This window comes from Saccopteryx bilineata, chromosome 6, assembly GCF_036850765.1.
Source record: "Saccopteryx bilineata isolate mSacBil1 chromosome 6, mSacBil1_pri_phased_curated, whole genome shotgun sequence".
In the NCBI taxonomy this organism is placed as follows: Eukaryota; Metazoa; Chordata; class Mammalia; order Chiroptera; family Emballonuridae; genus Saccopteryx; species Saccopteryx bilineata.
This window is the reverse complement of record NC_089495.1, coordinates 138,954,453-138,970,943: the sequence shown is the minus strand read 5'-3', so window position 1 is coordinate 138,970,943 and position 16,491 is coordinate 138,954,453. Positions and strand designations below refer to the sequence as shown.

At 43.4% G+C, this 16,491-nt stretch overlaps 1 protein-coding gene across 3 annotated transcripts in view; it reads right to left on the bottom strand.

Moving 5' to 3' along the window:
* TAF1B (TATA-box binding protein associated factor, RNA polymerase I subunit B) overlaps positions 1-16,491 on the bottom strand; it is a 74,530-nt gene that overhangs the window by 44,609 nt on the left and 13,430 nt on the right. For all 3 annotated transcript variants that reach the window (XM_066234614.1, XM_066234617.1, XM_066234616.1), the window contains one exon: positions 14,945-15,095. In XM_066234614.1, the coding sequence (XP_066090711.1) occupies positions 14,945-15,095 (151 nt within the window). The remainder of the gene's footprint in view (positions 1-14,944; positions 15,096-16,491) is intronic.

The following is a 16,491-nucleotide window of genomic DNA, read 5'->3' as shown; positions in this document are numbered from 1 at the left end:
GGGGACCCCTGGTATACTATATTCAGCTAGAAGAAATGATGACATCGGATCACTTACAGCAGAATGGTGGAATCTTGATAACATTATGCGAAATGAAATAAGTGAATCAGAAAAAAAACAAGAACTGCAGAATTCCATACATTGGTGGGACATAAAAGCGAGACTAAGAGACATGGACAGGAGTGTGGGGGTTACGAGGGGTGGGGGGAGGGAATGAGAGAGAGGGGGAGGGGGAGGGGTACAAAGAAAACTGGATAGAGGGTGAAGGAGGACGATCTCTCTTTGGGTGATGGGTATGCAACAGAACTAAATGACAAGATAACCTGGAATGTTTTCTTTGAATATATGTACCCTGATGTATTTATGTCACCCTATTAAAATAAAAATTTATTTATATATAAAAAAAAGATACTAGCAGTGTACATGGTCACTGCAACATCTTGTTAATTATCCGAATGGAAATGCTGAGTAGGCAGCCAGACATAAAGCTGCAGTCAGGGGGAGGCTGGGTGGCAGACAGGGACTTTGGAGTGCTCAGGAACCAGCTGCTGCTTCAGCCAGAAATGAGGGTAGGTGAGGGCAAGGATGACCCTGAGAGACTCCGAGCTTCCTGGGACAAGAACTCTCCAAGTTATTCCTCAAAAACCCCTTCCTCCCAATCCTGCGGACCCATCCTCACAGCACCTGCCAGAGACTGCTCTTCCTTGTGCAGTGTGCACGTGTGGTCCGGCTCCTCCCACTGCCTCTAAGACCCTGGATGCCAGGCAGCTTGCTCCCTGGTGTCCCCAGTGCCCCGAACAGGCCCTGGCACAGAGCAGGAACCAAATAAATATCTGCCAGCAAACAGATCTTGCAGTTCTACTCCCTAAGATTTTCATCCTGGTGAATGATTTCTAAAATGTGCAAAGATTCAGGGTCAAAGCATGTTGTGGCAGCCCTGCTTACTCTATGAAAACAAATATTAAACAACCTAAGTGACAGGGTTAGAAATTGAATTAAATAATTCCATACAATGCTGTATTATGTACCACTTCCTAAATATTTTATCTTTATTTTTATTTTAGGTTTTGTTGGTTTTAGAGGGGAAGAGGGAAAGAGAGGGAGTGAAAAACATTCCTATGTGCCTTGACTGCACAAGCTCGTGATTTCGAACCGGTGACGTCAAAGTTCGTCAATGCTCTATCCCCCGTGCCACCACAGTTCAGGTGATAATTTCCACAGTATTTTAAATCAGTGGTTCTCAAAGTATGATCCCTGGACTAACTATGTTAGGATCACCTGGGAACATATGAGAACTGTGCCAATCTGTGTTCTAACAATCCCTGTGGGTATTCTGGTGGATGCTAGAGTTTGAGGATGACCGTTTTATTTTAGTTGGTTGATTCCTATATGTGCTCTGACTGGGGATTGAACCCGCAACCCCAGTGTGTTGGAGGGACAACACTAACGAACTGAGCTACCTGACCAGGGCTGGCCGAGGATGACTGTTTTAAAAGAATATATAAGAACATAGGTTTTCACACAACATTATGTTAAATATATACATATAAAAATATGTATAAAACAACACGTAGGAAGTTAAGATATCAGGTTGAAAACACACATTTGCCTCTGCTCTGTCTCACTAAAACAATTATAAAAGCAATTTTAAAAGATATCCCAGAACAAACCACATGGGAGGGGAGACAAGAACAATGGAAATTTAAAGTTGGAAAGCATGTGAACAGGGGTTACTGCCTGCAATCTGAGAAACTGGATCAAAGCCAGTACCTGGAAAAGCCAACACCAATCTAATTTCCCCCTGGGGACTACTAAAGAAGGCTCTGGAATTGGTTAAACTGGGTACCACTGGACACAGGGTGAAGGCAGGGCTCACCCCAGGACTGCTTGGAAGTCTGTTTAAGAAGCAGTTAGAGGCCCTGGCTGGTTGGCTCAGTGGTAGAGCATCGGCCTGGCATGCAGGAGTCCCGGGTTCGATTCCTGGCCAGGGCACACAGGAGAAGCGCCCATCTGCTTCTCTACCCCTCCCCCTCTCCTTCCTCTCTGTCTCTCTCTTCCCCTCCCACAGCCAAGGCTCCACTGGAGCAAAGTTGGCCCAGGCGCTGAGGATGGCTCCTTGGCCTCTGCCTCAGGCACTAGAGTGGCTCTGGTTGCAATAGAGCATCGCCCCCTAGTGGGCACGCCGGGTGGATCCCAGTCGGGCGCATGCGGGAGTCTGTCTGACTGCCTCCCCGTTTCCAACTTCAGAAAAATACAAAAAAAGAAAAAAGAAGCAGTTAGAGCTTGGCCTGTGGTGACGCAGTGGAGAGCATCGACCTGGAGTGATGAGGTTGCTGGTTCAAAACCCTGGGCTCGCCAGGTCAAGGCACGTACAACAAGCAACAAGCAAGCAGTGAACAACTAAAGTGAAGCAACTACACTTTGCACTCTTTCCTATCCTCTCTCTATAAAGTCAATACATAAAGTTAATACAAAAACGAAAAGAAGTTAAGACACTCAAATTCCTACCCCAACACCCTGCAGCCAAATGCTGCCCCTCCCCAATCTTGGCAGAACATTGTAAGTTCTGCTCTAGAGAGTAAAGAGGTCTCCAGACTAGGGACCCTAAGGCACATACACTGCCCAGAGCAGGGGTATCTTGCTGAGAAGAGGAGTGAGTGAAAGTTTACACATGAGTCTGAGACACCCCCTATGCCCCAGAGGGCCTTTGCCTCCCGCCCACTTCCCAGAACAGCCAGGATTACACCCTCTAACCTGAAGACTCAAAGAGGTTTCTCGGACAATCTGATCAGCTCTGGGGAAAAGATTTCAAGGTGATAGTGCCGGAGATGCACTAACAGCCCAGCTAGGCTGCCCCCTCATGCAGAGCGGAGCAGACAAGCTCACCATGCGTGCAGTTTCCAATCAATGTCTTAGTCTCCATTTCTCAGCAGGAAGAACCATTGTAAGCTCACTACACATTTGAAAAAAGCCTCTAATACAGTCACACGTCATTTAACGGCGCGTTATGAGAATTCATCATGTGAACATCATGGAACCTAGTTACACAAACCTGGCCGGTATTTAGCCCAGGATGTACCCAGAAGGCTGGGGGGCGGGGGCGGGCTGCACGGGAAGGGCTGAGGGGGCAGCCATGGAGGGGTAGTAGATCTCAGGAGGAGGGAGGGAAGAGAGAGGGAGAGCAGAGATCAAGAGTCACAGATTAAAGCTTGAAACAAGAAATGGTAAAAGAAAGAGAGAGAGGCCGAGACTGAGAGAGAGGAGGCGGGGAGAGGTGGGAATGGGACTGGAGGAAAGAGCTGGAGACATGCAGCAGAGGAAGTGAGTTTGTGTAGTGTATGCATGCAGGAGGGGGCGCAGCGGAGGAAGTGAGTTTGTGTAGTGTATGCATGCAGGAGGGGGCGCAGGGTGGGCTCTCCTCCTCCCCAGCCCAGTCCTCACCCCGCCCCGCCCTGGGTCTCACCTCCACAGGTACAGGGCCACTGCATTTACACCACCCAGAGTGAGCAAGACAAAAACTCAGTATCACAGTTGGGTCCAGCCTTTCTTTTCAACACTGCGAACCTGTTGCTTGTAACCCATTATAACCTCATGGGACTGCAACGTGTACGTGTTCCCCATTCACCCAAATGTCGTTTGTGGTGTGTGACTGTATGAACAGCAGAGGTCAAAACAATAAAATTAGGGGAGGAAATATCATTAATATCCTCAGCAAAAGAAGATACTCCAAACAATGAGGGGGGTCAACCAGAAAAGATGAAATGGGATCAAGGAAATAAGGAATTTAACGAGAGAGGTGACAGAGGGGCAAGGAGACCACAAAGACAGCTGGGTCACAGGTCAGAAGCTGCAGAAAGAATTTTTCCAGAACATAAAGATGACCGAATACCTAAGGAACTGAGAGACGTTTTCAGAACTGGGCAAAAGTGTGGAGCAACCCCAGTAATGAATTATAGAATAGCAATAAATAAACAGAACACTAAACAAAGAAGATAATTACCAACCAGAAAAACCAAAGGATGTACAGAAAATGTAACCATGATATGTAATGTGGCTCAGGTACAAACTTATAATAATTTAAGCACTAAATATTGATCTAATAGAAAATTATAATTATACTGGGAAGACAGAGAATGAAAAATGCCTAACTGTGTGCTGCTAACCGCTGGGAGAAAGGGGGTGAGGAATATGTGGAAGGACTGGGACTTCATCTCCCACAGGGGGAGTTTCCTGGTTAATTCCCAAACCAGAGGGCATGATGCAGCACCAGAAGCGTGTGACCCAGAAACACGGAGGAGGTTGCAGGAGAGGGAAACTGATGCCACAGGGGGACAGGCCACTGAGGGGAACAGTGGGCTACAATTTTGTTTTTACAACTTTTTATAACAAGTCTTACAAATATATTTGAATTACATGCATGTACGATTTTTATTTAACGAATAAAGAAATAGTTTGACCCTGGTCAGAGGCTCAGTGGATAGAGCATTGGCCTGGCATATGGTCATCCCAGGTTCAATTCCTGGTCAGGGTACACAAGAGAAGCAACCATCTGCTTCTCCTCCCCTCCCTCTCCCCCTTCTCTCCCTCTTCCCCTCCCACAGCCAGTGGCTTGACTGGCTGGAGCATGGCCCTGGGCGCTGAGGATAGCTCCATTGGAACACATCAGCCTCAGGTGCTAAAAATAGCTCAGAACTTGAGCATTGGCCTCAGATGGGGTTGCTGGATGGATCTTGGTTAGGGCACATGTGGGAGTCTGCCTCACTATCTCCCCTCCTCTTACCTAAAAAAAAAGAAAAAAAAATAGTTCACTTTTTTTGCAAAAACAAAATAAGAAAATGTTCCCTTTCTATATGTACATGAAGAAGAAACTTCCTGGAATGATCTATAGCAAAAGTGATTATTTCTGGATGGTACAACAACTGCTAATTTTATTTTCCTGATGATTATCCATATTCTATAGTTTTGTGAAAGGAGTTATATTAAGTTGCTTTTAACGTAAACACTAAAATAAAACTGTAAGGACCATCACTTACCACAAAACAAACATACAAGACAACACAGGTCAACAATCATGATGCTTAAAAGGCTTGATGGTTTTAGAGGAGCGGGCCCCCTGGGAATGCTTGCGGAAAGCAAGGAGAGGAAACTCCAAAGATTCATAGCTGCCCAATTATTCTATGACACCAACTTCTTTACTTCTTTGGACAGAAAAATAACATCTGACATCTGTGTCATAGTGCAGTCTAGCAAGTAATGCAGATATGCTGATTAAAGGAGTCTTTAATCTCTGAAGGGCAAGGGGCCTGTGAAGAAGGAGTTCATACAAGAAATATTTTGTTGAAGATTTTATATAACCACACTTTGGATTTCAACAATCTCTAACACCAGAGGGTTTGGAAGCTGTCTCCAAAAGAACTCTCAACACACATAAAGATTCTAGTAATCTGTAATAAAAGCTGGTTTAGAGAGTGACGTCATGAAGATGGCGCCGTGAGCAGCGCATCCGTCAGATCTCCCCAAAATCTCAACAAATTTGTCAACTAGAAACAGAAAAATTTATCTTCGGAGCATCCTAGAGTTCCACACACACACTGAAAGCAAAAGGACTGTTGCTGAGGAGGGAATACGCCTGTGGTGAGTCAACCCACCGTGCAGCTGCCCGCGCCGCGTCCCGGGGAGTGCCGGCAACCACCAGCGTGCTCTGAGAAGCCGCATGCCCCGCCCACTTGCCGCGCCCCGGGGAGTGCCCACAACCGCCAGCGTGCTCTGAGAGGCCACGCGCCCCCCCCAACCGCGTTCTGAGAAGCCGCGCGCGCCGAGCCGCCGAGTCCCGGGGAGTGCCGGCAACCACCGGTGTGCTCTGAGAGGCCGCGCCCCCCCCCCCAGCCGCATCCCGGGGAGTGCCGGCAACCACCTGCGTGCTCTGAGAGGCCGCGCCTCCCCCCAGCCGCGTCCCGGGGAGTGCCGGCAACCACCGGCGTGCTCTGAGAAGCCGAGCGCGCCCCGAGCCGCGTCCCGGGGAGAGCCGGCAACCACCGGCGTGCTCTGAGAAGCCGCGCGCGCGCCCTGAGCCCCCACGTCCGTGCCAGCAACCACCGGCGTGCTCTGAGAAGCCGCGCGCACCCCGAGCCGCGTCCCGGGGAGTGCCGGCAACCACCGGCGTGCTCTGAGAAGCCACGGGCCCCGTGCCATAGTCTGGGAGGGGCGCCAAACCTGTCTTTCCTAGTCAGGAGATTCTCTCCGTGGACGGGGCACCTCACCCAGCCATTCGAGCTAACAATCAAGCGTTGGGCAAGGGGCGCGTAGGCAGCCTGAAATACTCTCTGGAGCACAGCTGCGGATCCAATCACTGAAATTAGCTTAACCCACGAAATCTACGCACCCACGGGGCTCTAATTGATAAGATCTCTCCCAGTTCAGTGATCCAAGACAAGAGGCATAATATTTTTCAGTGCCTTTCGCTAAAGGGGCAGGGGCAATATCTGATTGACAGAGCCTCCATATTCAGGGATATACCTAACAAGAGGGACTTGGCAGATATTAAGATCTATATAGCAAGCAGCGAATAGTGCATCTTCTTTCCAGCCAAAACAGGCTACAAAGTGTGGAAAGCCTGGGTTGAGTGGTCCAACTGAATGGTAGGCGCTGAACAGTCACCTTGACAACAATTGACTCCCAGCCCCACCTGATTACGCTGGAGGCTCTGACTGCCAGAGCCTTACCCAGAGCCTTGGGCTGAGTGAGGATAGAGTGGGGATTTCCCAGCTCTTTGAGCCTCTTACTCCCCAGACAGAAGCAGTGGCAGCCTCATAGCTGGATCACCAGGCTGCTATTTCAGAAAGGGGAGACTAGAGGAGAAACTCCAGGAAAGCAAACTCTCTCTCATTGTTGGACTCTACAAACGCCAACAAGCCTTGACTACCAGCGAGACTAAAGCCAATTATATGACATTGCCATAGAATCCCATCAACTGCAAATCCCTACCTAAGCGTGACACAGGGGCAGAACCTGGGGTACAGAGTCACCGACCAGGAAGAGGGAGAGAAAAGAAAAAGGAAGAAGTTAAACTCTCAATATCAAGAAAAATCCACAGACTTTATAACTTGTTCCACTAATTCTTTGTTGTTGTTGTTTCTCTCTTCTTTCTTATTGCCTTTATTTGTATTTCCTCCATCTCGGTCCTTTTATTCTCTGCCCATCTTATGCTACCCTTTTCTTGAACTACACTACCCATGAGTGTTACATTTTATTTCTTTTCTTCATCCTTACTCTCCCTTAGGGTTACACTCCAAAACCCTTAACTCTCACTCTCTCCCCTTTTGATTTCTTTTTGTTCTTTTTTGTTTTTTTCCCCTTTCCTTTTTTTCTTCCTTCGTTTCTCTCTTTTTCTTATTTTTTCCTTTCTATTCGTTCCTTCTTTTCTCCTTTTACTTTTCCTCTCATTTAATCCTCAATCACGAACAAATTATTTAATTTGGGACTCAAGTTTTTTTTTGTTTTTCTTGCTTGTTCTTTTTTTTTTTATTTTTTTTTATTTTCTGCTTTTGTTTTTGGTTTTCCATTGTTTGTTTGTTTTGTAGCATTTTGGGTACTTTTTACATTGCTTTTTAACTCACTAGCATTCCTCCCAACCCAAAGTCTCCATTGTATTTAGTCTTCACTCCACTTAATACAACAGATTTTTACTTATTATTTTTATTTTTTTCTTCTTTAAATATTATTTTTTCTCTCCTTTTTTCAGTTTCCCTCTTATCCCTCTCACTATAACTCTTAGTCGACCATCACTTACAAGCAAATCATTTTATGCTTGTCTAAGATATCCTCCTTTTTTTTTTTTTTTGCATTTAGTAGGTCCCTACTCCCTTTTTTGCCCCTTGAACTCTTCACCCCAAATCAGGCCCTCTGTTATAGGCAGTTTTTGTTCCATTTAGCATAATATAATTCACAGGTCATCACAATATTTACCTAAAGAGGTGAGAGGAGGGGAGGAGAAGAAAGGAAAAAGGGGAAAATAATAAATCATTACTTTTTTTGAGTGTGGAGTGTTTTTCTTTTTTTTTTTCCGTCCCTTTTTATTCTTTATTAATTCTAATTAACAATATCAACAAGACCACCTTCAGATGCCAATAAGTAAAAGGAAATTGAATATTATGGATACAAAAGATAGAGAGGTAACACAAATAGATGTGGAAAGATCTATGGAGAAAAGATTTAACATACTGGAAGCCTTGGAGCCAAATGACAGAGAATTTAAAATAGAAATCTTAAAAATACTCAGAGATATACAAGAAAACACAGAAAGGCAATTTAGGGAAATCAGAAAACAACTCAATGATCACAAAGAATATATTACCAAGGAAATTGAAACTATAAAAACAAATCAAACAGAAATGAAAAACTCAATTCACGAACTGAAAAACGAGATAACAAGCTTAGCTAATAGAACAGCCCAGATAGAAGATAGGATTAGTGAAATAGAAGACAAGCAACTTGAGGCACAACAGAGAGAAGAAGAAAGAGACTCAAAAATAATAAAAAACGAGAAAGCCCTACAGGAATTGTCTGACTCCATCAGAAAGAATAACATAAGAATAATAGGTATATCAGAGGGAGAAGAGAAAGAAAATGGAATGGAGAATATACTCAAACAAATAATAGATGAGAACTTCCCAAGCCTGTGGAAAGAACTAAAGCCTCAAATTCAAGAAGCAAACAGACCACCGAGTTTTCTTAACCCCAACAAACCCACTCCAAGGCACATCATAATGAAGATGACACAAAACAATGACAAAGAAAAAATTCTCAAGGCAGCCAGGGAAAACAAGAATACAACATATAAAGGAAGACCTATTAGATTATCATCAGACTTCTCAGCAGAAACTCTACAAGCTAGAAGAGAGTGGACCCCAATATTCAAAGCCCTGAAAGAGAGAAACTTTCAGCCAAGAATACTATACCCATCAAAGCTATCCTTCAAGTACGAAGCAGATATAAAAATATTCACAAATACAGAAAAGATGAGAGAATTTATCATCAGAAAGCCCCCACTCCAGGAAATACTAAAGGGGGTTTTCCAACCAGATTCAAAGAACAAAAGAAAACAAAACCACAAGTAACAGCTCCACCAAGAAAACAATAAAACCAAACTTAAACTGTGACAACAAAAGAAAAAAAGGGGGAGAAAGGATGAAGATTAACAGTAGCAAAGGACGATGAAGCGCAGAAATACTCATAAGAAAGGGTACTACAATGAATATGGTAGGTACCCTTTTCATTACTTAATGGTAACCACCCTTGAAAAAACCACCACAAAAACACCTGACTTAAAAAAGGTAGCAACAGAAGAAAGAAGTATGGAATACAAACAAACAAAAACAAATGATAGAAAAACAAAAGAGAAGAATCAAACAAGATACAAAACTAACAGAAAGCAATTTATAAAATGGCAACAGGGAACCCACAAGTGTCAATAATTACACTAAATGTAAATGGATTAAACTTACCAATAAAAAGACACAGAGTAGCAGAATGGATTAAAAAAGAAAATCCAACTGTATGCTGCCTACAAGAAACTCATCTAAGCAACAAGGATAAAAACAAATTCAAAGTGAAAGGCTGGAAAACAATACTCCAAACAACACCCAAAAAAAAGCAGGTGTAGCAATACTCATATCTGATAATGCTGACTATAAGACAAAAAAAGTACTCAGAGACAAAAATGGTCATTTCATAATGATTAAGGGGACACTGAATCAAGAAGACATAACAATCCTTAATATATATGCACCAAACCAAGGAGCACCAAAATATATAAGACAGCTACTTATTGACCTTAAAACAAAAACTGACAAAAATACAATCATACTTGGAGACCTCAATACACCGCTGACGGCTCTAGATCGGTCATCCAAACAGAGAATCAATAAAGATATAGTGGCCTTAAACGAAATACTACAATACCTGGATATGATAGACATCTACAGGACACTTCATCCCAAAGCAACAGAGTATACATTTTTCTCTAGTGTACATGGAACATTCTCAAGAATTGACCATATGTTGGGCCACAAAGACAATATCAGCAAATTTAGAAAAATTGAAATTGTACCAAGCATATTTTCTGATCATAAAGCCTTGAAACTAGAATTCAACTGTAAAAAAGAGGAGGAAAAACCCACAAAATTATGGAAACTAAACAACATACTTCTAAAAAATGAATGGGTCAAAGAAGAAATAAGTGCAGAGATCAAAAGATATATACAGACAAATGAAAATGAAAATACGACATATCAGAATCTCTGGGATGCAGCAAAAGCAGTAATAAGAGGAAAGTTCATATCACTTCAGGCCTATATGAACAAACAAGAGAGAGCCGAAGTAAACCACTTAACTTCACACCTTAAGGAGCTAGAAAAAGAAGAACAAAGACAACCCAAAACCAGTCGAAGAAAGGAGATAATAAAAATCAGAGCAGAAATAAACGAAATAGAGAACAGAAAGACTATAGAAAAAATCAATAAAACAAGGAGCTGGTTCTTTGAAAAGATCAACAAAATCGACAAACCCTTGGCAAGACTCACCAAGGAAAAAAGACACAGGACTCAAATAAATAAAATCCAAAATGAAAGAGGAGAAATCACCACAGACATCATAGATATACAAAGAATTATTGTAGAATACTATGAAAAACTATATGCCACCAAATACAACAATCTAGAAGAAATGGATAAATTCCTAGAACAATACAACCTTCCTAAACTGAGTCATGAAGAAGCAGAAAACCTAAACAGACCAATCAGCAGGGAGGAAATAGAAAAAACTATTAAAAACCTCCCCAAAAATAAAAGTCCAGGCCCAGACGGTTATACTAGTGAATTCTATCAAACATTCAAAGAAGACTTGGTTCCTATTCTACTCAAAGTCTTCCAAAAAATTGAAGAAGCAATACTTCCAAACACATTTTATGAGGCCAACATAACCCTCATACCAAAACCAGGCAAGGATGGCACAAAGAAAGAAAACTACAGACCAATATCTCTAATGAATACAGATGCTAAAATACTAAACAAAATACTGACAAATCGAATACAACAATATATTAAAAAAATAATACATCATGATCAAGTGGGATTCATCCCAGAATCTCAAGGATGGTTCAACATACGTAAAACGGTTAACGTAATACACCATATCAACAAAACAAAGAACAAAAACCACATGATCTTATCAATAGACGCAGAAAAGGCTTTCGATAAAATACAACACAATTTTATGTTTAAGACTCTCAACAAAATGGGTATAGAAGGAAAATATCTCAACATGATAAAGGCCATATATGATAAACCATCAGCCAACATCATATTAAATGGCGTAAAACTGAGGACTTTCCACCTTAAATCAGGAACAAGACAGGGTTGTCCACTCTCTCCACTCTTATTTAACGTGGTGCTAGAAGTTCTGGCCAGAGCAATCAGACAAGACAAAGAAATAAAAGGCATCCATATCGGAAAAGAAGAAGTAAAGGTATCACTTTTTGCTGATGATATGATCCTATACATCGAAAACCCAAAGGACTCCACAAAAAAATTACTAGAAACAATAAACCAATACAGTAAGGTCGCAGGATACAAAATCAACATACAAAAGTCCATAGCCTTTCTATATGCCAACAATGAAATATTAGAAAACGAACTCAAAAAAATAATCCCCTTCACGATTGCAACAAAAAAAATAAAATACCTAGGAATAAACATAACAAAGAATGTAAAGGACCTATATAACGAAAACTACAAGACATTGCTAAGAGAAATAGAAAAAGACACAATGAGATGGAAAAATATTCCTTGTTCTTGGATAGGAAGAATAAATATAATTAAAATGGCCATATTACCCAAAGTAATATATAAATTTAATGTAATTCCCATCAAAATTCCTATGACATTTTTTAAAGAAATGGAACAAAAAATCATAAGATTTATATGGAACTATAAAAAACCCCGAATAGCTAAAGCAATCCTAAGGAAAAAGAATGAAGCTGGGGGCATTACAATACCTGACTTTAAACTATATTATAGGGCCACAATAATCAAAACTGTATGGTACTGGTGGAAAAATAGACACTTAGACCAATGGAACAGAATAGAAAGCCCAGAAATAAAACCACATATATATGGTCAAATAATCTTTGATAAGGGGGCCAACAACGCAAAATGGAGAAAAGAAAGCCTCTTCAACAAATGGTGTTGGGAAAACTGGAAAGCCACATGCAAAAGAATGAAACTCGACTACAGCCTGTCCCCGTGTACTAAAATTAATTCAAAATGGATCAAAGACCTAAATATAAGATCTGAAACAATAAAGTACATAGAAGAAGACATAGGTACTAAACTCATGGACCTGGGTTTTAAAGAACATTTTATGAACTTGACTCCAATGGCAAGAGAAGTGAAGGCAAAGATAAATGAATGGGACTACATCAGAATAAAAAGTTTTTGCTCAGCAAGAGAAACCGATACCAAAATAAACAGACAGCCAACTAAATGGGAACTGATATTTTCAAACAATAGCTCACATAAGGGCCTAATATCCAAAATTTACAAAGAACTCATAAAACTCAACAACAAACAAACAAACAATCCAATAAAAAAATGGGAAGAGGACATGAACAGACACTTCTCCCAGGAAGAAATACAAATGGCCAACAGATATATGAAAAGATGCTCAGCTTCATTAGTTATTAGAGAAATGCAAATCAAAACTACAATGAGATACCACCTCACCCCTGTTAGATTAGCTATTATCAACAAGACGGGTAATAGCAAGTGTTGGAGAGGCTGCGGAGAAAAAGGAACCCTCATACACTGTTGGTGGGAATGTAAAGTAGTACAACCATTATGGAGGAAAGTATGGTGGTTCCTCAAAAAACTGCAAATAGAACTACCTTATGACCCAGCAATCCCTCTACTGGGTATATACCCCAAAACCTCAGAATCATTGATACGTAAAGACACATGTAGCCCTATGTTCATTGCAGCACTGTTCACAGTGGCCAAGACATGGAAACAACCAAAAAGCCCTTCAATAGAAGACTGGATAAAGAAGATGTGGCACATATACACTATGGAATACTACTCAGCCATAAGAAATGATGACATCAGATCATTTACAGCAAAATGGTGGGATCTTGATAACATCATACGGAGTGAAATAAGTAAATCAGAAAAAAACAAGAACTACATGATTCCATACATTGGTGGAATATAAAAACGAGACTGAGAGACATGGACAAGAGAGTGGTGGTTACCAGGGGTGGGGGGAGGGAGGACGCAGGAGGGAGGGAGGGAGAGAGTTAGGGGGAGGGGGAGGGGCACAGAGAAAACTAGACAGAGGGTGACGGAGGACAATCTGACTCTGGGTGAGGGGTATGCAACATAATTTAATGACAAGATAACCTAGACATGTTTTCTTTGAATATATGTACCCTGAAATATTAATGTCATCCCATTAACATTAATAAAAATTTATTTAAAAAAAAAAAAAAAAAAAAAAAAAAGCTGGTCTATATTTAGAGGTCTGTTTTCCACCATGGTTTTTTGTTTTTTAATGTAGTGTAAAAATAGCCCTGGCCAGTTGGCTCAGTGGTACAGCATCAGCCCGATGTGTGGATGTACCGGGTTCGATTCCCAGTCAGGGCACACAGGAGAGGTGACCATCTGCTTCTCTGTCCCTCCCCCTTCCCTTTCTCTCTTTCTCCTCCTGCAGCCATGGCTCAATTGGTTCGAACGCATCAGCCTTGGTGCTGAGGAGAGCTCCATAAAGCTTCCACCTCAGGTGCTAAAAATATAATAGATCCGTTGTGAGCATGGCTCCAAATGGGCAGAGTATTAGCCCCAGATGGGGGGTTGCTGGGTGGATCCCAGGCAGGACGCATGCAGGAGTGTCTATCTCCTTTCCTCTCACTTGGAAAAGAAGAAAAAAAATGTGGTTTAGAAACAACTAAAATCATGAATAAATGCTTTGGGAAGGTCTGTATCTGTAACCTTAAATAGATTCCTTATCTATTTTAAATTATAGAATTAAGTCAGAAAATAAAATACACATACACACATGTAATATGGTTGTTTTTTGTGTGACAGAGACAGAGAAAGGGACAGATAGAAACAGACAGATAGGAAGGGAGAAAGGAGAAGCATCAATTCTTCGTTGCGGCACCTTTGTCTCCTTACTTGTTCATTGATTGCTTTCTCATATGTGCCTTGACGGGGGGGGGGGGGGGGGGGGCGGGGGGCTCCAGCAGAATGAGTGACCCCTTGCTCAAGCCAGTGACCTTGGGCTCAAGCCAGTGAACTTTGGGCTCAAGCCAGTGACCTTCGGGCTCAAGCCAGCGACCATGGGGTCATATCTATGATCCCATGCTCAAGCCAGTGACCCAACACTCAAGCTGGTGAGCCTGTGCTCAAGCTGATGATCTTGGGTCCCCAAACCTGGGTCTTCTGCATCCCAGTCCAATGCTCTATCCACTGCGCCTGGTCGGGTACATGTAATATGGTTTAATTCAGCTGGATTTAGCCTATGCCTAGAAACTGGAAATATCATCTTTGCCTCCTGTCTGCCTTACCAGATGACTAAGTTCTATCATTTTTCTACTGTAGCTTTTCTTTGGAAGTTCTGAGCCCACACGTATATGAGCTTTATAGAGTTGGCCCCCTTTGTCCTGGATCCACTCACTGTTTAGCTCCCTTTAAACATCAAACAAAGACATTCATGTGGAGACAATTTATCTTCTTAAAAATGACATGAAGATTACATTTTATTTCCCTTTTTCTTAGCCATAAATTTTGCTAGGCCAACTTCCTTTCCTTGGACTATGAAGAGACTGGACTACATTATTTTTGAGATGCATCCCCAACTTTCAAATTCTAGGCAGATGGAGTCTCCTCTTTACCTGATTGTGACGGTCTGCTGCGTACCGGCTTCCGGGTGTGGCCATCAGGCTGAGACTCGGCGCCACTCTCCAAGGCAGAAGGGCCGCTGAAGCCACTCAGCAGCTCAGGCTCACTGTCCCAGGCTGAATGACCGGGATTGTCTCCTGATTCCTATTTGCAAAATAATACAAAGTCACTGCATAGGAATTTAAAACTGCAATCAATTCTCATAAATTTAAACAATTCCTGACCATCACAAACACCATAAAGAAACCACTCCGACTAAGTGCCACTATCTACCGAGTCCCTGAGGCCCAAAGGGCGCCCAGGCAGCTCAGCCAGGGCTCCCCAGGGACGGACTGTGGACGAGCATGAGTGGGGAACCACCAGGCTTCCTCTCTCTGGAACTGCCACATCCCTGGTGGCTCCAGATCCAAACCAACAGAAACACCAGTGTCAGCAGGGACCCCCCGCATACCGCCCGCCGCTCCACTGAGCCTGCCTGGGGAACCTCTGCTCTGTGTCCTTCTAATTCCATTTCTCCTGCTCCACCACCCTTCCTTCTCCTCCTCCCCAGCTTAGCTATCACACCGGCCTTCCAATGGCTCTTCCACAGGGAGTTCTGTCTCTGAACTTCGGTGGCACTTACTGCTCAAAACACTTAATTGACGAGGGTTAACGATCTCATGCCATTGTTTAATTTTTCACACGTGTTGTTAAAATGGTGGTTAAAGTGTCTCTAAAAAAGGTCCACTGGTTGCCGACCTAAAGGCCCCATTCGCTGACATTAACCGTGGAGGAATCGTTAACAGAAAAAGAAGCCCTGCTTCTCAGCCGTACAAGTCAAGAAACTTGATTTTATTAAGAAGAAATAAGACTCATGTTAAAAAAAAAACTCACAAGAGAATAAAACATCGGGGACAGGCCACTGTGTCCTCTGTCCAGCACTCCCTCTTTATAGGCGAGCAGGTTAAATGCAAGTCACTACAGAGTGGCAGGTGAGCCTGCACCCACGGAGAAGACTGAAACAGTCCGAAGGAAATGTCCACAGGCTCATGCCGGCATCCACTGCCAGCACTGACCACTACCCCACCCTGTCTGGGTCTGCCGGTAGACAGCAAGCTCATCAGTCGGAAGCCCGATTCTCCCTTGTGCACTCAGCTCCTCCTGCCCCCCACACGCACAGATCACGTGCACTCTCCTTCGCCCCGTTCCGGCCCTGTCAGCAATGGATGTGCTCGTTCACCCCCCTCAAACACCTCCTGAGCCCTGGCCGGTTGGCTCAGTGGTAGAGCGTCGGCCTGGCGTGCAGGGGACCCGGGTTCGATTCCCGGCCAGGGCACATAGGAGAAGCGCCCATTTGCTTCTCCACCCGCCCCTCCTTCCTCTCTGTTTCTCTCTTCCCCTCCCACAGCCAAGGCTCCATTGGAGCAGAGATGGCCCGGGCGCTGGGGATGGCTCCTTGGCCTGTGCCCCAGGCACTGGAGTGGCTCTGGTCGCGGCAGAGCGACGCCCGGAGGGGCAGAGCATCGCCCCTGGTGGGCGTGCCGGTTGGATCCTGGTCGGG